At 47.4% G+C, this 20,463-nt stretch overlaps 3 protein-coding genes across 5 annotated transcripts in view; all 3 read left to right on the top strand.

Moving 5' to 3' along the window:
- The first annotated feature begins 81 nt into the window (after window positions 1-81).
- Window positions 82-3,166, top strand: LOC119220942 (ceramide synthase-like). The gene is made up of 6 exons (XM_037477297.2): window positions 82-234; window positions 436-519; window positions 1,275-1,506; window positions 1,674-1,769; window positions 1,868-1,977; window positions 2,826-3,166. Exons 1-6 carry the CDS (start codon window positions 116-118, stop codon window positions 2,983-2,985), a joined length of 801 nt encoding a protein of 266 aa, XP_037333194.2. The 5' UTR covers window positions 82-115; the 3' UTR covers window positions 2,986-3,166.
- A 489-nt stretch (window positions 3,167-3,655) lies between these two features.
- sh2b1 (SH2B adaptor protein 1) lies at window positions 3,656-12,615 on the top strand. 2 transcript variants are annotated; one of them, XM_037477292.2, is made up of 10 exons: window positions 3,658-3,900; window positions 4,762-6,789; window positions 7,942-8,043; window positions 8,240-8,331; window positions 8,441-8,523; window positions 9,124-9,273; window positions 9,713-9,924; window positions 10,382-10,556; window positions 11,024-11,114; window positions 11,358-11,529. In XM_037477292.2, exons 2-10 carry the CDS (start codon window positions 5,092-5,094, stop codon window positions 11,377-11,379), a joined length of 2,625 nt encoding a protein of 874 aa, XP_037333189.2. In that variant the 5' UTR covers window positions 3,658-3,900; window positions 4,762-5,091; the 3' UTR covers window positions 11,380-11,529. The 2 variants fall into 2 exon arrangements, with proteins under 2 accessions (XP_037333188.2, XP_037333189.2); XM_037477291.2 differs by lacking the exon at window positions 11,024-11,114 and having other exon boundaries at window positions 3,656-3,900; window positions 11,358-12,615.
- Window positions 12,616-15,602: 2,987 nt separating this feature from the next.
- The window catches only part of atxn2l (ataxin 2-like), an 11,578-nt gene continuing 6,717 nt past the window's right edge, over window positions 15,603-20,463 (top strand). Inside the window, exons 1-9 of one of the 2 annotated variants that reach the window (XM_037477294.2) lie at window positions 15,603-15,682; window positions 16,349-16,400; window positions 16,895-16,951; window positions 17,417-17,488; window positions 17,566-17,752; window positions 18,053-18,165; window positions 18,372-18,463; window positions 18,592-18,798; window positions 19,243-19,535. In XM_037477294.2, coding sequence (XP_037333191.2) covers window positions 16,362-16,400; window positions 16,895-16,951; window positions 17,417-17,488; window positions 17,566-17,752; window positions 18,053-18,165; window positions 18,372-18,463; window positions 18,592-18,798; window positions 19,243-19,535 — 1,060 coding nt within the window. In that variant the 5' untranslated portion in view covers window positions 15,603-15,682; window positions 16,349-16,361. Of the gene's footprint in view, window positions 15,683-15,715; window positions 15,964-16,348; window positions 16,401-16,894; window positions 16,952-17,416; window positions 17,489-17,565; window positions 17,753-18,052; window positions 18,166-18,371; window positions 18,464-18,591; window positions 18,799-19,242; window positions 19,536-20,463 lie in introns of those variants that run through there. The other variant, XM_037477293.2, reaches the window with a different exon arrangement.

Below are 20,463 nucleotides of genomic sequence, written 5' to 3'. Positions count from 1 at the left end.
TGTGGAGTACTGGGGGAGTCCCTCCTCTGACAGGTGCCTGCTCCTCCCAGCTGATCCTCCTCCCTGAGCTCATTACCCCCCCCCACACACACACACACACACGCTCAGAGCAGCCATGTGGGGCCTCGTTGCTGCCGGCTGTGTCTTCTTCCCCGGACTCTTCGTGCTGTGCAAACAGACCCTGAAGCTGTGGATGGGATGCAGAGACGGGGACGCCACCATGGTGTCCACGCGGTAGGACCCCCCCCCCCACACACACACACACACACACACTCTGCAGGGATGTCTGGAAGACAGAAGCAAACGTTTCTATTCACATTCTGTGCTGCAGTCTAACGGCACGCTGAGTAGATGCTGTTAAACGATGATGATGATGATGATGCTGGTAATGAAGGTGATAGTGATGAAGATTGTCCATGGTTTCTGTCCCCTCAGTGTCGTGTCGTCCCTCCAGGCCATTATGGCGTCATCAGCTGGATGTGTGATTGTCTCGTCCTGCCGGGACGTCCTGGAGGACAGGTGAGACTCATTCATTGGCTGCTGAAAATGGTGCCAAAACTGCTTTGTGTGATGTAATGTGGATTGTTGGTGGTCCTCAGAGGATGAACCCTTTGTTCTCCCCTGTAGCGCCAAGATAATTAATAATTATACAAATAATGGGCATAAAACATAAGGAAATATGACCTAATAATACAATTAAAACCATGAAAGAAAACTATAAAATCAGTGAGTTTAACACCAAATGGGAGGTTACTGATTGATAGTGACACCAATGAACAAACCTCAGCTTGAACTAATCAACAGTCGCAGCTATTTACGGCTGTAAGTCGCTCACAGAATAATCCTGCTCCCTGGGGGGGGGGGGCTCCTTTATTTCCCAGTCAAAGTGGAGGTGCGTCTAGGCTGCATTTGTTTATCAAATCCCACCACGGACTCCTGCCGCAATGCATCCTGGGAGAGGCTGCTGCTTCACAGAATGTTTACAATCAGCTGATCAAATTCACTCAATAAAATATATAAATATAACAATATATATTATAGATGGAGGTCCGGAGGGAGGAGGAGGTGCTGCAGGGAGCCGAGCCCCCCTCCTCCCTCCGGACCTCCATCTATAATTTATATTGTTTAACAGACTTTCTGATGAATCTCCGCCTGGGCTGAACTGGATTTTTGCTTTTTACACTTCAGTTCAACCAAACAGGAAGTGATTAAAGTATCTGTAGACCACCAGAGCTGATCAATCGTTTCATGTCGTCAATCTGTTTCCTGCTCAGACATTGGCTGACCGAAGCCTACATCCTGTTTGCCACGCCCTACTTTGCCTACGACATCTACGCCATGTTCCTGTGCTACTGGCACAGGTTGCAGGTCAAAGGTCACGAGGAGGGGCAGGTGGGGGGGGTAGTCGGGTCAAAGCGAGCCGCTGCGGTGGGTTACCTGCGCAGGGAGAAGCTCATGGTGCTGCATCACGTCTTTATGGTGGCCTTCTGCTTCCCCGCATCACTGGTAACTATGGCAACAACGGGACCTTTCCCCCCCGCGCCAGGGCATATTTATATTTATTTGTCGTTCATCACTTAGAAAATTATAATACACTAAATACTATAATAATGAAGATGCAAAGACCCTCCTATTGAGTTACTGTGTGTGTGTGTGTGTGTGTGTGTGTGTAGCTGTGGAGGGGGGGTCGAGGGGACTACTTCCAGGGTGTCCTCTTCCTGGCTGAGCTCAGCACTCCGTGTGTCTGTCTGACCAAAGTTCTGATCCAGGTGAGACTTGATTTCAACTGAACAAATTAACTGATCAATGAAAGCATTATTTATAGTTCCACTCACTGTGAACCTCCTTCTTCTTCTTCTGTGGTCAGTTTAAGAAGCAGCACACTCTGCTGCACAGAGTCAACGGTGTCCTGATGCTGCTGCTCTTCTTCTTCTGCAGAGTGTTGCTCTTCCCGTACCTGTACTTCTCCTACAGCCGGTACCAGTATTTATACACCTGGTATTAGTACCTGTACTTCTCCTACAGCCGGTACCAGTATTTATACACCTGGTATTAGTACCTGTACTTCTCCTACAGCCGGTACCAGTATTTATACACCTGGTATTAGTACCTGTACTTCTCCTACAGCCGGTACCAGTATTTATACACCTGGTATTAGTACCTGTACTTCTCCTACAGCCGGTACCAGTATTTATACACCTGGTATTAGTACCTGTACTTCTCCTACAGCCGGTACCAGTATTTATACACCTGGTATTAGTACCTGTACTTCTCCTACAGCCGGTACCAGTATTTATACACCTGGTATTAGTACCTGTACTTCTCCTACAGCCGGTACCAGTATTTATACACCTGGTATTAGTACCTGTACTTCTCCTACAACCGGTACCAGTATTTATACACCTGGTATTAGTACCTGTACTTCTCCTACAGCCGGTACCAGTATTTATACACCTGGTATTAGTACCTGTACTTCTCCTACAACCGGTACCAGTATTTATACACCTGGTATTAGTACCTGTACTTCTCCTACAGCCGGTACCAGTATTTATACACCTGGTATTAGTACCTGTACTTCTCCTACAGCCGGTACCAGTATTTATACACCTGGTATTAGTACCTGTACTTCTCCTACAGCCGGTACCAGTATTTATACACCTGGTATTAGTACCTGTACTTCTCCTACAGCCGGTACCAGTATTTATACACCTGGTATTAGTACCTGTACTTCTCCTACAGCTGTTTTCATGTTGTTTGGAAGTAAAGATAAACCACAGCGATGGGCCGTGACCCTCCGTGTCTTTGTTATGCTGTCGTCCCCTCAGCTACGCCTCTGTCCCGCTGCACCTGGTGCCCCTGCTGGCCCCGTGGCAGTGTAACCTGGGGGCCGCTCTGCTGTGGCCCCTGCAGCTCTACTGGTTCACGCTCATCTGCAGAGGAGCCCTCCGCGGGCAGAGGACGGGTCTGGAACCAGAGAAGACCTGACGAGACCTCAGGAGACCTCAGGAGACCTGAGAGGGAGAACGGGAAGCAGCATGTCTCCTGTGAGAGTATTCGTGTTGAGGTGTGAACTCCAGAGAGCAGGTCTCTCTCCCACTGTCTTATATAACGTTATAACACTGTTGTTTTCAGATATTTTATATGTTCAGGTAAATAACAATATTAAAAATAAGAATAGAACGTTTAATTATTGAAGTGTAAATAAATCTGTTTAAAGAATTTTAAGTTTTGTTTTTTGTCTGCTTTTGGGGATTTGCTGTCTTTCAACATTTCAATACATTCTAATTTTGAGTTGAGAAAAACAGCGGAATGTACTAAAATTACAGTGAGATTTCTCGTGTTTTTTTAACCTAAATTGACAGATATACAGTCAAAAGTTTGGACACACTTTCTCAGTCAAGAAACTTTTGACTAGCAGCAATTAATTAGACCGATGAGTGTATCAGTGTACTTAAATACTGTCTTATTCAGAGTATTTAACTGTGTGGTATGAGTACTACTTATAGTCTAACAGAGTATCATGTGGTTTTAATACTACTGTAAAATAATATTAGCACCTCGTATTAGTGTATTAGTATTAGTTTGTTTCTCCCGGTTTATTTTATTCGGGGAAACGAGTCATCCGTTAAGACCGAGCGGCGCTTTCTCTTTTCTTCCTGTTTGAACCGCAGCTGTCCGCCAGCGAGCAGCGACCCACCAGCGAAGTATCGCGAGAGTCCGAGGCAGCGAGCGAGAACAACGGGCTCCAGGCAAGCAAATAGCAATATTCCCATTTAGCAACAACAACGACCCTTTATTGCGAAAAATGATCATTCTGTTCCGCGCACTGGAAGAATGACAAAACTTGTGCCAAGTTTCCCCGCGCGGACACGGACGAAAACACCGGGCTGTTCTATGCAGGTAGCGAAAATACACGCAACACTGGCGGTAGGAGCAGTATTGATAGCTAGCTAGCTAGCTTGCTGGGGTATTAATAGCTAACGCTAGCTGGCCAACGGTTAGCTTAGCTAGCGAAGAATCTTTGGCGATAGCTTGCTTGTTGTCGGGTGATACTGTGTGTGGCGACAGGTTACAGTTGGCGTCACGACGCGATGGTGTTCACCTGAAAACACCGTCAACGCGCAAAGGTGGAGGCGAGCGAGCCGCCGTTAGTTAGCTATTGTTAGCTTAGTTAGCCGACATTACGCGTCTTTTAAAGAGAGCTGAATGAGCAAGACTCACGCACTGCTAGTTCGTGTTAGCAAGCTAAGGAGTGAGAATGTAATTATTATGGCTAAATGATAGTAGTTAGCGAGCATTAATCTGCCTGGGCGATGTGGAAGCAGTATTCAACTTGGTATTTTCACGGTGTTGTAACAGCAACACCGTGAAAATACAGCAAATACTGTTGCTTCAGTGTCATCAGTAAAAAGTATTCAAGCTGTGACTTGTAAATATAGGATTACAAGTCAGATACAAGATTTCCAATCATCCCAAACAAAATTCAAATATAACATGCCTACATATGTACCATTAGTACGTTATAATGGACATATTACAATACTAATAAATACAACATTAACACCTGTAATTCATTAACAATAGTACTAATACGTCAACAAATATGAATACCACGTCAACAATAACAAACATAATAATGATGTCAGTTTCCTGAACTATCGTGCATCATGCGTGTTACATTGGAACCGGTAAAGAATATGTGAGTTTTTTTAGTTAGTTTGAACCTTTGTGTGATTTGTCTCTTTGTTGTTTGTTTTTCAGGATGTGGACACGTCCCTCTGGATGTCCCACACTCGGTGAAGACGAAACAGACCGTGTGAATCTCAAACCCGGTCCTTCTGAGCCCCCACTCTAGAAGAGTTTCAGAAATCACCAAATAATGTAGCTCTGTGACCTTAGTTACACCCCCCCTCACCCCCAGCCCCCCGCCCCCTCCTCGTTCTCCGGGTCCAGTACATTTCAAGTGTCCGCTGTCGGTGGGGCCGTATGTAAATTATTAGACTGATGTGCCGTGTTTGCCCTCTGCCCCCCCCGCCCCTCCCAGCTGTCCTCTGTTTGAAGTGATCTGATCCACCAATCGAGTCCCTCAGGATGAACGGCTCTCTCTTGACCCCGCCCAGCCCACGAGCGGCCAGCTCCTCTCCCTTACCCCCCTCCCCGTCCCCGTCCCCTCCGTCTCCCTCCATGCTGCCCATGTGCCCCCGCCCCCCACCGCTGCCCCCTCTAGTGAGCCCCCCTCTGCAGGGCCACCCGTCCTCCCTCTCAGACACTCCCACACCGTCCCCCTCTCCCTGCCTGAGCTGGACTGAGTTCTGCGAGCTCCACGCCCGCGTGGCCGCCGGAGACTTTGCGCGCCACTACCGGGCCTTCCTCCTGGAGAACCCCCACTACTCCCCCGACTCGGCCACCGCCTTCTGCCGCCGCTTCACCGACCGCTTTGTCCGCCACTTCCAAAGCGAGCTGGAGGGGGCGCTGCCGGCCAGCTGCGCCTCCGCCGGGGATGACATGGTGAGCTGGGCTCCCCAGTTGGACGCCACCTCCCTGGAAGAGGAGGCGGTCTCGCCGCTGTCGGCGTCCGGAGGCGCCGTCCTCTCGTGCCCCCCGACCGGTGTTGCTCGGGCGCCATCAAAGCCGGCGCCCACGCGGTTGGTGTTGGAGAACCGCTGCGGGGACAGTTTTCAAGACTCCTACGCCCACGGCCAAGTCCTGCCCCCGTCCTCTTCCTCGTCGTGTTGCTCCTCGGTGGGGGGGAACAACGGCAGGCGCGAGGAGAGGAGCGCTGTGGTCGCCGCTGGGAATGGAGAAGCGCCAGTGGAGGAGGAGGAGGAGGACAGCTGGTTGGGCGTGGCGTCCGTCGGCGAGGACGTCGAGCAGGACGAGCAGGAAGAGGAGTCGGCGGAGGTGGATGACCCCGCCTACACCTCCCAGATTCCTCCCTCCTCTTCCTCCCCCCCGCCGGACGCCAGGGGCAACGGCACGCCCAACTCCTCCAAGAACAAGCTGAAGAAGCGCTTCTCCCTGCGCAGCGTGGGGCGCAGCGTGCGCGGCAGCGTGCGCGGCATCCTGCACTGGCGCAGCTCGTCCAGCGACTCGGGCCAGAGCCCGCTGCCCTCCAGCTGCAGCTACACCATGGGCGTGCAGGACGCCGCCATGGTCTCCGCCCCCAAGAGAAACTCTGCCACGCAGCCCCCCACGCCCACTTCCTCCTCCATGCCTGTCTCCCTGTCCATGCCCCTCTCCCTGCCGCACTCCTCCTCCTCCTCGCTGCCGCCCTCGTCCTCCAGCAGCGCCACCTCCCTCTCTCTCTCTGAGGCCGCCCGGGACCGCCGGCGGAGCAACGGCGAGGGCGGCGAGAAGGAGAAGTGGAGCCATCGCCTGGAGAAACTCCGGCTGTCGCGATCCCCCCCCCCCGCCCTCACCCTGACCGCTGGTGGGCCTCACTCCTCCACGCTGCCGCCAAGCAGTGCCGGCGCCTGCGTCGCGGGACCCCCGAGGAAGGTGGGCCGGCTGGTGAGGGAGGGGGGGGTGAGCGTCAGCTCGTCCACCGACGAGTTCACAGGAAGCCACGGCTTCTCGGGCTTCTCCTTCGGGCTCCTGCACCACGGGGCGGACAGCAGCAGCACCTCCTCGCCGGGGGTAGGCGGGCTGGTGCAGCCGCTCTCCGGCGGGGGGAGCGCCCTCTGGAGGGGGGGGCGCTGGCACAAGTGTCGCCTGGTCCTCAAGGAGAGAGACCGAGAGGGGGGAGAGAGGGGGGAGGAGTACTACCTGGAGTTCTTCATTCCACCCAAAGTAAGTGAAGCTGCTTCCTGAGACGTGTTTACAGTCAACAGCTGCTTCAAGCTCCAAAACAATAAAAGCCCTGCTCCTCTTCACAGGAAACAAATGAAACACGATTATAAATGAATAAATGCAGATGAATGTCTTTGATAATTCCACAAAAATTTGAAAAGGTCTAAATAAGCTGACATAAAGTGCCACACATCTTGGGGAATAATGGAGTCTCTACGTATTTCAAATATTAAATCAATAAGTTCCTTCACAGGTTCTCTGATTTCTGGTCACATGACTGATGGTCTCCGATGACTCCATCATGATGTCATAGTTTTACTGAGGAGCTCAGAACTCAGAATCTTTAATGAATCTGATGAAAGGAAATTACCTAATAAAATGGTTATGTATCATTTCCATATTTTGGCTGATAAGTGGATGAGTTTTTGTTAAACAAAGTTCATCCAGTAAATTGTTCTTTATACTATTGATACACGTTGTATATATTCTTTACCTTTGCTTTAATACTCTAACCTGTGGAAATTAAACCGTTCTTTGTTTGTCCTTTTTGTATACTACACAATATAATTATATAAACTATTATTTATGCCACACATAAACGTGTTGAATAAGAGGAGAAAAATTTGCTTCAAAATGATAAATCTATGTAAGGGAGCAGTTTCTGTGGTTACCGACATGTTGGTGAGGAAGCAGCAGAATGACTTGATGGCCTCATGTTGACCTCATTTATCGTTAGCGTAGCTTAGCATGAAGACTGGAAACAGCAGCTGGGACTCATATGGGAACATATATTTAGATTATGAAATGTTTCAACTTTCGCTTTAATTAATTGAACAAACAACCATTATTCATAATGTGTCTTGTGTGTGATTGTTTTTTTGTTTTCTTTAGGAAGCACTGCCCTCAGAAGTCATAAATGTTTTAGTTGCATTGCTGTGTTTGGTTTGATTTGTTTTCACTCCAGTCCAACAGTTAGTTCTTAAACTAATTTACTAAACATTCTATCGCAGATTCTTTACAGACGTCAGAGTTAACGGAGTAAATTCCATCTCTATTTTCTGAATGAACATGCTTCACAATGTGTTTTGATGATGAGGATTGATTATTGATTATTATGTAATGTATTTTATTCACGTGTTTTCTCTCCTCCAGTCGTCGAAGCCTCGGCTGACCGTCCCCTGCTGCTCCATGGTGGACGTGAGGAGCACTACGGCGCAGGAGGTGCCCGACAAGGAGAACACCTTCCTCATGCAGGTAACTGCTGCTCCTCTTTGTCCCCCCCCCCCCGAGTTTTATTCTGGTGATCACCATCGTTGTCTGGTATAGTTGAAGGTCTGCAGTAAAAAACATGATGTAGAAGTACAATAACTGAAGTAAAAGACTAGAGAACTGAAAGAACTGTGAGGAAAAGGAGATGTCACCTGACGGGTTGCCCCCCCCCCCCCCCCAGCTGGAGGGCACGGCTCAGTACGTAATTGAGACTCGCGACGCGGTTCAGATGAGAGCCTGGCTGAGCGACATCCGGAACGGCATCTGTCTCAGGTGATCAGCGAAGGAACCAATGAGTGAAGCCATGAGGTGTGTGTGCAGCCTCCTGGACCAGCTAAACCCTCTGCCCCCACCCCCCCCCACCTCTCCCCCCCCCCCTCAGTGAACAGGAGGACGCTGAAGGAGTGTCCTTGGGGCCGCTGGACATCAGCGGTACGCCAGATACTGTCGACCGTCTCTCACAAGGTACAACGAGGTCTTCACAGGCTGTGTACTAATACACAGGCTGTGTACTAATACACAGGCTGTGTACTAATACACAGGCTGCGTACTAATACACAGGCTGCGTACTAATACACAGGCTGCGTACTAATATACAGGCTGCGTACTAATATACAGGCTGCGTACTAATACACAGGCTGTGTACTAATACACAGGCTGTGTACTAATACACAGGCTGCGTACTAATATACAGGCTGTGTACTAATACACAGGCTGCGTACTAATATACAGGCTGCGTACTAATACACAGGCTGTGTACTAATACACAGGCTGTGTACTAATACACAGGCTGTGTACTAATACACAGGCTGCGTACTAATACACAGGCTGCGTACTAATATACAGGCTGCGTACTAATACACAGGCTGCGTACTGAGACCCAAGTCACACAACAACACAAACACACAACAGACTTCTTGGGGTTAAATCACAGTTTTTATCTACGGACTCTTCGTCCTCTGAAGCTCTTTATTGGCCAGTTTGTCCCGACTTGGCTCTGCGGTTCATCTCGGGTCGAGTGGGACTCCGTAACGTTTTCCCTCGTCCACTTCCTGTTGTTGTCAGTATGCTACGGAGGCATCGGAGGCTCCTCCCCTCTGATGGATCCCCTCCCACCGGAGCTGCCACCTCGAGCGCCGCTCGACGAACCGGACGGACGGATCCTCGGCGGCGGCGGCCTCGGGACGCCTTTCGCTGAGACGCCAGATGCCACGGGTGATTATGGAGTGTAGATGATGCACTTTGCTGGTATACAAGGATTCAGTTAAACATCAGAACTACTAAATATATGTACTTTTACGGTTTCTGTCATTTATAGTGGTTTTCTTTTTTCATGAAATATACAAATTTCAAATGATAATTTGTTTAATGCTGTATAATAATATACTCAGAGCTCATTTTAGGAAGTTAAACAGATCATTATTCATCTCAATATCAATTTAATGTAAATGTGAAAACATCTGGATACATTGATACCAGTTCATCACAATGTAGCTGAAGTGACCCATTGGTTAGCCGGTAGCGGTCAGCTGGTTGTTTAGGACGTCACATGATCAGACACTAGACACATAGGAGGACTAAACTTCAGTTAGTTTAGAACGAGCTCCGCCTTCGGTCTACGAAGTATCAATACGTGCCGATCGCCTTCGTCCAGGCTCCTTCCTGTTCTCGGATGTGGCCCCCGCTGAAGCAGTGGAACACCCGCTCAGCGAGTGCCAGTGGTTCCACGGCACCCTGTCCCGCCTCAAAGCCGCCCAGCTGGTGCTGGCCGGAGGCCCAGCGAGCCACGGCGTCTTCCTGGTTCGCCAGAGTGAGACACGGCGCGGAGAATACGTCCTGACCTTCAACTTCCAGGGAAAGGCCAAGGTGAATATGCAAAGATAAACTTATGGTTCATTAAAGTCAAAGCTTTTATAAAGCTGCATTCTGTGTGGTGACCAGCAGGGGGCGACTCCTCTGCTCCCATAGACGTCTATGAGGAAATGACTCTACTTCTGTGTAGTGACCAGCAGGGGGCGACTCCTCTGCTCCCATAGACGTCTATGAGGAAATGACTCTACTTCTGTGTAGTGACCAGCAGGGGGCGACTCCTCTGCTCCCATAGACGTCTATGAGGAAATGACTCTACTTCTCTCTTGATTTATTCCCTCAGTAAACATTGTAAACATGAGTTTATGATCTCAGTCTCTAGTTTCAAGTCTTCTTCAGTTCAGCATGATGTTCATTTAGTGGATGAAGGTCCATTTAGAGTCAAAACCCTCCAATGGGGCTTTAGGGCGGGGCCTAATCAGAAGGAGTCATGAACTATTCTGTTTCCCTGCAGCACCTGCGTTTGTCCCTGAACGAGGACGGTCAATGCAGAGTGCAGCACCTCTGGTTCCAGTCTATCTTCGACATGTTGGAGCACTTCAGGGTGCACCCGATCCCCCTGGAGTCCGGCGGCGCCTCCGACGTCACGCTCATCAGCTTTGTGGGCGCCACCGCGGTCCGGCAGCCAGGTACGGAGCGCACCAGACACACCGAAAAACAGGCACAGACCAAAAGCAGGAGATGCTTTAGGGCGGGGCTACAGGCTGATTGACAGGTCTCTAATGGAGCATGTGATGAAAGTGCTTTCAGTGTTAAATATACACAATATGTAATATATTGACTTATTGCACAATATAGGAAAATGAGTGAGATTTTACATATAAATGAACGTTAGTCTGTGGTTTTTCTTGCTGCGGAATGCGTGAAGCCACTGACTCATTTTTCCTTATCTACAGACAATTAGGATATAATTAGGATATAATTAGGATATAATTAGGATATTACTAGGAAGTCCAAATGGACTTCAATCTTCAGCTCCGGTGCGATGAGAAACGTGAACAAGGAAACCCATCCAACGCTCACCGTCCGCCCTCTCTGCTGTGCTGACCTCTGACCTCAGTTGTGTTTGTTGTATCCGTTGGCTCATCCCTTGCAGGCCGGGACAGAGCAGGCAGTCGGCCCACAGTCTGTGATGTCATCACCACGCGCCATCCCGACTCTCCATCAACCCCCATCTCTGACTGTGTGTAAGTGAGACCGGACTCAGTGAGAGACGTGTGTGTGTGTGTGTGTGTGTGTGTGTCCTTGAAGTGGACCGTCTCCATGACTACCACTGACTCCATGGCCACAGACTTTATTCCACCTAACTGTCAATTCACTCTTCTTCTCCTCACTTCACTCCTTCACTACACTTTTGCCCTTATTTCCTCCTCCTTTATTTACACCCCCCCCCTTTCTTCTTCCTTCTCGTCTGTTTCTGGTCCCTGCAGACTTGACCAGCAGACCCCGTAGTCCCCCTCAGCCTCCGCCCCCCCCGCTGCCACCGTGCCGGCCACCGCCCCCCACTCCTCCCCAGGAGCAAGAAGATGAGGCGGCGGGAGGTGGGACAGACGCAACCACGACGGTAACCGTGACAACAAGAGGAGGAGGAGAAGAAGGAGCAGCAGCAGGGGGAGGAGGAGGAGGAGGGGGAGGGGGGGGGAGTAGCGGAGGAGGTAGTGGAGGGGGCGAAGAAGACTGGGAGGAGAGAGACAGGGACACGCCTCTACGGCAACTAGAAGCTGTGGAGGGAGAAGAGAGGGAGGGGGCGAGGGCGCCACGAGCCATCGACAACCAGTACTCCTTCTTCTGACTTTTATATATATATATACACATATATATGTATATATATATATATATATACATATATATGTATATATATATATATATATAAGTATAAAGAGAGAGGGAGAGGTAGAGAGAGCGCACTAACTAACTAACTAACTAACTAACTAGCGGTACATTTCTTGTTCTTTTAGTAAGCGTTTTGTTTCTTTTGTTGACTCAGCGAGTTTGTTGTTGACCTCGCTGACCTCTGATACCTCAACCACGCGGTCCAAACCTTCTATCCACAGAACTACGGCGGCCCACATACTAAATAACTATAGATTTCTTCCTTGTGTTTGCGACGTAAAAATAGAAACAAAAAGGTTTAGTTGCTAATAAAACGTTTCTGTTACAACATCAGAAGAATCAAACCAATGTTGATTTTCTTTCACCTTTCGTCCAAAAGATCGTTTGAACTGCTCTGAAGTCACTTTAAACCGTCAAAATGGATCCAACCTACATCGGTTATTTTAATGAAAACACACAATGAAAATAACTAAACATTTTTATTGTCACTATTATATTAAAGGTGTTTAATAATGAGCTCAGAGCTCTTGTTAATAATTCATCTCTAATATGGATTTTATTCCAGTTCACAAACACTACACTTCACCACGTCCTATTGTTCTCATGTTCCCTGAACGCATCACTATAGACCTGAAGGGAACCTTCATTCGTTAGCCGTTAGCCGTTAGCGGTGCTGCTAATGCTACACACTGATTGGAATATTTAGATTTTGTTTTTACTGTGTTCTTTAAGTTAACATTTTACGACATGCTATTTTCTTTTTTTATTGTCAGACGTTTGCTGGTTTGTGCTTTAAAAATGTGTTTTCTGCTTTTCTACATTTTTTTTCCACAGTAAATTTGATATTTTTAAATACTTTATTGCATACGTTTTTTCTTTCTCAATTTTCTGCCACTTTATTGTTAAAAGAATGAACTGTACAAACGGAAATAGACGTCTAAATACAACATTAGTTGCAAATGTAGCTGACTTAGCTAATGTAGCCTGTTGATCTAACCAGAAGAAAGGTTTTATTTATTATCTCTCGTTCGCATATTGATCGCACTGATCAGCTATAGATCTCCTCACCTCTTGTTCTAAAAACAACTCAGATTGTGTTTTCTTCTACATTGGTTTAAAATTACTTTACAAAACTCACTTCTGCATCTTGTGGCTGAAAAACAACAATGGAAAGATAAAAGGATCCTGAGCACGAAAGGCAGAATCTAAATCACCCTGAAAATGATCCTAGTGGAACTTTTCCATCTGTTTTTAAGTCACAAACACAGGTGAGAACACCTGTTTGTCCTCTCGGGGCTTCCGTAGTTCTGTGATCGAAAACAAATCCGTTTAAGAGACACACAAGGTACAAAACACTCTGTGTTCTTCAGACCTAAAAGCATCTGAAGGCTTCGTAAGATGAACCTTTATTGTTTGTATGAAAGAAAAGAGGTCAAATAAACACTTAAAGAGGTACATCAATCCAAATATGTGTATAGGTCCTAATTGTCTCCATAAGAGCTCCTGAGGACACGAGGTGGTTCCTTCAGTCTGCAGCGTGTTTGAACCCCCCCCCCCCCACACACACACACACACACACACTACAGAGAAATTATTGTTGATGGAAATAATAACGACTGGTCGGGATAATGTTGATTTTATTTTGTTCTTTTTTTGTGCGAATGCTTCCTCGATGTGAAACCTGTTCAGACTCCATCTTGTAATCCATGTGTTTGTGCCTCTTTCTTTTTTTTAACTTTTGGGATAAACAGAAGGAAAAATATATATATATATATATGATTTGCTATAATGCTTTGTTGCCATGGCGACCGTGCTGGTCTCTCTCCTCCTCGACAACGAGGGAAGGAAAGAGAAAAGGAAACAATCAGCAGAAAATGTAAATGAGAAGAACTGCTCTTTCTACTTGTGCCTTTTCTGTGTCGTCATCATCGTTCAGAGCCCCCCCCCCTTCCCCCTGCCCCCCCATTCATTTCTACCGCTCTATTCTTTGCTCATGTATTTGTCTATATGCGCCCCCCCCCCCCCCCCCAGTGTCCTTCTGTCAGAACTCTTTGTGCCTTTCTCTGTCTCTTTTCTCTCTTTGCTGGGACTGTATTTTTTTTGGGGGGGGGGGGGGGGTCGTTGTGTCCACCCTTGTGTGGTTAGTTTCAGGTACTATATTGAATTTAATGATATAAATATAGTGAAACATAGATGTTGTGTGGTCTTTCTTTGTTATAGTTAGAATCATTATTTTAAAGAATAATTTGGTGATGTTTCTAATAGTTTGACACTGTCTCTTGTGTTAGAATAGCATTAGCAGTGTTTACAGCTTTTTTTGGGGGGGGGGGGGGGTAAGAGCGGTAGATCAAAAGCAATTATGCATGAACATTTCATCAACTGGAAACATTTAACACAAAAGAAAAAATACTGTGATGGTGAGTTTTCTCTGGCATCAGACGATTTGTGCGCTTTGATCTACAGTTTAAAGGTTTTGGGGAATTAGGAACTAACTCCAGTTGAAAAGATATTGGAGCTCATAGAAAAAAAGATATCTGGTAAACGGGCCCCAGGGCCCTGTTCCTCGTACGTGGTTCAACGAAGTCCATCAAATGTCCCATGGTCCAGCTCAAATGAAGCAGATGATTGACACCAGGTGGTCTCGTTTCCCTGAAGGTGCTCAAACGGTCTGATTAGTTTGAAGCATCACGTCATACGTCAGAAGAGTCGATCACCGAAACAAGGATTTTTTAACGGTACAACGACAAATAAACTTAAAGGAAGACGAGCAGGAGACGATGAACTCATACGAGCAGATAATATGTGTATTTGAATCGTATTGTCAGGACAGAGGATGTCACATGACTGTAAAGTATAGACTCATTTTAATGCCTCGTCACTCGGACCAATCAGAGGCTTCATGGATGCATCTTCTGTATAGATCAGAGACAGTATAGAGACAGTGTGTGGGACACTGTGTGGGACAGTGTGTGGGACAGTGTGTGGGACAGTATAGAGACAGTGTGTGGGACACTGTGTGGGACAGTGTGTGGGACAGTATAGAGACAGTCTGTGGGACAGTCTGTGGGACAGTGGACGCTCGGCTGCAGCGTGTGGTCTTCATCACGTAACGTTACGGCTCCAGAAGGTCTTCTTGTAAAAAAATGCTTCCTGTCTTCATCGTCTATGGCGCTCGTACAGGAAGTGATGTCATAACGGGTCTTTGTGATGTCATAGAACTGTCTCCCTATAAAAGGTTAATCTAACTGATGTCGCTCCTTCATCAATGAGGAAGAGTGTGGTGAACTAATCCAGCAGGTTCAAGTAGTTTGATGCGTTGCTATGGTGATTTAGACAAACCGAAAAGCCTGATCTACGTCATCTCATCCTGAAAATGATCCCGCTAAAATGGGTCGACACACGCAAGCACGCAAGAGGGGTGAAAGGGCAGCAAGAGGCTCTGTGTCTGCGTGTCCTGAAGCATAAACCAGGCTTAGCAGCAGTGGCGATGCACGGGGCAAAAAGTCTCTGATAAATAAATAAACCAACAAATCTGCAGGATTATTTATAATTCTCAATTTGGTTTGGTATATTTATTTTTCTTAAATGTGATTCAATGCATGAAATCTCAAGTATTGAATTTGCCAAGAATTGTATTTTATGCTGATTTATTATGTGTCAAATTGCATGTGCTCAATACGCTAGTATTTGTGTGTGTTGAACTCCGGGAGGAGAGCCCACGGGCCGAGTCCAAGAAAAGTTATTGACATCAAGTCAGAACCAATGAAACAGAAGGTAAAACTGTGTTGATAAAAAGTTTAACCCTATCAGGTTTTAGAATATTGTAGTAGGCGGGACTTAGGAGCTGTGCGTTCGTTCCAGTCCCCCTGCGGATCGCGGCTGCTTTTGACTTTCTGTTTTCGTGCGGGAGCATTCGCTCGTAGTGAGTACTTTCAAGATTCAAAATGGCAATTTTAAACTAAATAAAGTATTTTTAGTTCAATTGGAACATCCTGGTGTGTTTATATCGCCCAGAAGTGGCCCACCTCTCGTCACTTGAACCGAATCACGCGCCCAGCTGGCGCAAGGTGTTGAACAAATCGAACGCAGCCGCTGCCGTGTTTTGTTGTTTTTTCAGCGGTGCTTCGCGTTCGGCCTGTCAGATCGTGGGACTTTTCGCTGGAACGACGGGACAGGAGCAACCGGGATGCACATGACTAAAAAGTAACATCGAAATACCCCAAAGTGCTCCGCTGTTCGTTTATAACGTGACGCCGACGTCGTTTCTGCCTGTCGGCTTGCAGCTCTGTGGCTGTAATTCGACATCTGTGCTAAGCTAGCTGCTTTAGCACGTTTAGCTGGCTTATTGTAACCTCACTGTAAACAACAACAACGTTGAGTTCTTCTTACTTTGCTCCTGGGTCATTCGTTTGAATATAACAACGGATTTAACTGATACCATGTCCCGCCATGTCATGGGTTAACTAGCTGCCATGCTAGCTAGCTAGCTAGCAAGGCTGGTGTTTATTGTTCTCCTTTGAGGAGCCGCATATTCTGCTAGCTGTTATTAGCTGTTAGCTAACGTTCGTTTCCTCTCCTCCCTCCTAAGGACCAGGAACACAATGAAACCGCCATCGCAAACATCCCCTTTAAGCAGCATAGTAAGTACAAGCATTGTTTATTGGGCCGGTAAAGCTGTTGATAGCAGGGCGGAGCAGGCCGGTGTAAACATCCGGGGCTCGGCCCGGAGACAAGCTCCTCATAACGGTTCTTCTGATCGAGTCGGTTCCTCATCGGTTCCTCAGTTCTTCTCCAACAAGCTTCATCTCCAAGGACGTCCGAACTCTGATCCTCATTTTGGAAGACAGATATTATTCATGTTCATGGAAACTACTACTTGTTCCTAAAGATTTTATTTTATATTATTTTGTGAGTTCAAATGAAAATATATTGATAATAAATATAATTATTCACAATATTCTTGCATGCACAAAAATATTGTTAATAAGTTCATTCTTGATTTATATCATCACAAATCTATAATAATTGTTTATTTTGACAAATAAATATGATTTTAATGTCAAGTTAATTTTTTTCAAGTAAATATCTTCCTTAAAAAGTTTGTATTCCTCTACTGAAACACTTGCTCCTGCAGGTGTTTGAAGGCGTCTACAACAACGCTCGAATGCTTCACTTCCTCACGGCCGTCGTGGTGAGTCGAGAAGATGGAAATACCACATTTCTACTAAATACTTATAAATGTGTTCTTATAAACCACAACATCATATAGTCCTCGTCCTTGTACGCTGGTAAAGTCATCTATCGTGGTAAATCTCATAAAAACACATTTCAAATGAGGGAATACAACATGATTTTCCTTCTTTTGTGGTTATTTATAATGATATATATATATATATGATGTATAATATTGTGTTTAGAACTTGTGTTAAGAAATTATGAGTCATAACTCATCTATAACATCTATTTCGGAGGGCTGTCAATAGATTAAAAATGAACTAATGTCACATTTAGAAATCTAGAATTAATCTATTAATCTAGAATAATCGCAACTAATTTTTTTCTTCTAAAGACAAAATCTTATGAACCAACGGGTATTCACTTTAGAAAGTCTTTCTTCCCAGTTGTTTAACTGATTTGATCTCTCTTCTGGTCTCAGGGCTCCACTTGCGATGTGAGGGTGAAGAACGGAGCAGCGTACGAAGGAATCTTCAAGACTTTAAGCTCTCAGGTAAGAATGAAGACCAGCTTGTTGCACTGTTTGCATCCACACGTTGTTCATCTGGCTCCTCTTCGCTCTCCTGTCAGTGCGAGCTGGCTGTGGATGCCGTGCACAAGCAGAGCGATGGAGGAGGAGGAGGAGGAGAGGAAGGTGGAGGAAGCAGCCAGTCCTCTCCACCTAAGATTGAAGACATAACTGACACCATGATCTTCAGCCCCACCGACCTGGTGACGATGACCTGCCGCGACGTCGACCTCAACTTCGCCATCAAAGGTGACAAGACGTACTCATATTATGTCATTGTTATATATTATAAATCAGGCCATGTGGCGTTTTCACATGAATACAAACCTATGAATTAATGCCTGACTAGAGGAAGCTATATATAACATTATATATATATATATCTATGTTATATATCATTTGATGAATAGACATTTGTCTTTTTCAATGAGGAGCTCAGAATTGTTTTTTCTTTTACAAAATCTGGTTTGAGTGAATATTTTTTTTTTTTTTAAATGAGACATGAAGAATACTGTGTGTGTGTGTGTGTGTGTGTGCGCGCGCACACAGACGCGTTTACCGACACGTCCATCAGCTCGTCGCGGGTGAACGGGGATCACCGGGAGAAAGTCTTGCAGAGGTGGGACGGGAACGGAGAAAACTTTGAACTGGAGGCGGACACAGTGAGACACACACACACACACACACACACACACATACGCACACACACACACATACGCACACACACACACACACACACACACACACACACATACGCACACACACACACGCACGCGCACACACACACACACCAGATTACATCTGAACTAGAAGCTCTTTCCTTCATGTTAGCGTTAGCGTTAGCATTGAGTGTGGCTTCTCCTTCCAGTCTAACGGTTGGGATGCTAACGAGATGTTCAGGTTCAACGAGGAGGCGTACGGTGTGAAGTCCACGTATGACTCGAGCCTCTCCATGTACACGTGAGTCTCTCAGGCTGTCGTTGTTTTTATATATTTTTAGATAAAAGTCTGATGACCCTGTGGTCGTTTAACCTTTTATTCTTCTTCTACATCACTGTACAAACTGCCCTCCCTGCCTTTTCTCCCAGCATGCCTCTGGAGAAGGGCACCTCCGAGGTCTTTCGGCAGCGGGAGGCGCGAGCCAGCCGGCTGGCCAATGAGATCGAGAGCAGCCTGCAGTACCGCCGGCGGGTCTCCCTGGAGAACGACGAGGGCCGCAGCGAGGAGGACAAGTACAGCTCGGTGGTCCGGGGGGGGGAGGACCGGGCCAGCCCCGGGTTCGCCTCCATCGGGAGGTGAGTTCTTCAGATTAAATAAACAAGTTGAAAACCCTTTTAGGTCATGGAGCTTGTTCACGTGGGACGTCCTGGAGAGGAGGGTGCCATCGCCATGGAGACGGGTGTCAGTTTGTCTGCTTTGTACCTGGGGAAGTGTCGCACATCCCGGGGGGGAAACCACACGGCTTCCTGTCTGGGTTCATGACATCATCAGGATCCAAAATAAACTTTTTTTATTTGGAACATACGAATACAAACAACATAATGTTTAAAAAGTCTCAATCCATGTTTCGTTATTTCTCATCTCAAGATAAGAAGTTTCAAAATGCTTGTTTTCTGAAGAGAGTTTGGACTGATCCATGCTAGGCTACGCTAACATGGTACCTCACTCAGCAGGATGAGATTGTAACTTCACTTCCCAGAATTCCTCTCACCTGTCCATGTCCTCCGTTCTATCCCCAGCGAGGGTAAATACGTCCCTCTCCCGCAGCGAGCCAGAGAGACCGGCCTGTCTGGCAGAACCGGTGCGTCCGGTCGGAACGCCGCGCCCCCGGTCTCGTCCAGGCACCCGCCAGCAGGCTCCTCCTCCTCCGACCGGAGCAGCTCGCTGTCCGTCAGGACCACCTTCTCCCCTCACCAGTCGCAGGGCAGCCCGCCGGCCGCCAGCAGCCCCCCCTGCACCAACAGCGTCCTGCCGCACTCCCTCTCCCACCCACAGGCCCTCGCCGACTCCACGCGCTCCACCGTCAACGGAGGTACACACCGCGTTCTCTCTGCTGACCAGCAGGGGGCGACTCCTCTGCTCCCATAGACGTCTATGAGGAAATGACTCTACTTCTGTGTAGTGACCAGCAGGGGGCGACTCCTCTGCTCCCATAGACGTCTATGAGGAAATGACTCTACTTCTGCGTAGTGACCAGCAGGGGGCGACTCCTCTGCTCCCATAGACGTCTATGAGGAAATGACTCTACTTCTGTGTAGTGACCAGCAGGGGGCGACTCCTCTGCTCCCATAGACGTCTATGAGGAAATGACTCTACTTCTGTGTAGTGACCAGCAGGGGGCGACTCCTCTGCTCCCATAGACGTCTATGAGGAAATGACTCTACTTCTGTGTAGTGACCAGCAGGGGGCGACTCCTCTGCTCCCATAGACGTCTATGAGGAAATGACTCTACTTCTGTGTAGTGACCAGCAGGGGGCGACTCCTCTGCTCCCATAGACGTCTATGAGGAAATGACTCTACTTCTGTGTAGTGACCAGCAGGGGGCGACTCCTCTGCTCCCATAGAATGTAGCATGTTGTCTATAGACCGTAGGCATCACAATCTGGTACACGACATTCCAATCTGCATCAGTATCTGGGAGAGGGGTCCATCTGCGCACTAGGACATCTTTATCTTGTATAAAGGCTACTTTCTCCCCACTTGCTTTACCGTTGTCACTCACCACCCTTCGGAAACAACGCTGTAGTGTTGGATCCTCTCTCTGTGCGCTCGCCAGGCGCCCGCGCGTAACTGGAAGCACATTCGGGCTGGATGGATCGCTGGTTTCACCGTCAGGCACAGATTGCGCAGCGATTGGCTCCTCCGCTTCCTCAAGCTCTGTCCCTCCAGAAAACATGGGCATAAGTATACTGTCAGTTAGTGAGACTTCTGAACTATCATCTCCCTGCTGACGCAACCGT

Source organism: Pungitius pungitius, chromosome 12, assembly GCF_949316345.1.
Source record: "Pungitius pungitius chromosome 12, fPunPun2.1, whole genome shotgun sequence".
Lineage (NCBI taxonomy): Eukaryota > Metazoa > Chordata > Actinopteri > Perciformes > Gasterosteidae > Pungitius > Pungitius pungitius.
This window is presented reverse-complemented; position numbering and strand designations above follow the sequence as displayed.

What these genes read in the sequence shown, in the direction of transcription:
- sh2b1 (XM_037477291.2), top strand. Translation starts at nt 5,092, where the DNA reads ATGAACGGCTCTCTCTTGACCCCGCCCAGCCCACGAGCGGCCAGCTCC. An exon ending in AGAACACCTTCCTCATGCAG is followed by an intron (nt 8,044 to 8,239) that starts GTAACTGCTGCT and finishes CCCCCCCCCCAG; the next exon opens with CTGGAGGGCACGGCTCAGTA. An exon ending in CACCGCGGTCCGGCAGCCAG is followed by an intron (nt 10,557 to 11,357) that starts GTACGGAGCGCA and finishes TGGTCCCTGCAG; the next exon opens with ACTTGACCAGCAGACCCCGT.
- LOC119220942 (XM_037477297.2), top strand. Translation starts at nt 116, where the DNA reads ATGTGGGGCCTCGTTGCTGCCGGCTGTGTCTTCTTCCCCGGACTCTTC. An exon ending in TCTGCTTCCCCGCATCACTG is followed by an intron (nt 1,507 to 1,673) that starts GTAACTATGGCA and finishes GTGTGTGTGTAG; the next exon opens with CTGTGGAGGGGGGGTCGAGG. An exon ending in TGACCAAAGTTCTGATCCAG is followed by an intron (nt 1,770 to 1,867) that starts GTGAGACTTGAT and finishes TTCTGTGGTCAG; the next exon opens with TTTAAGAAGCAGCACACTCT.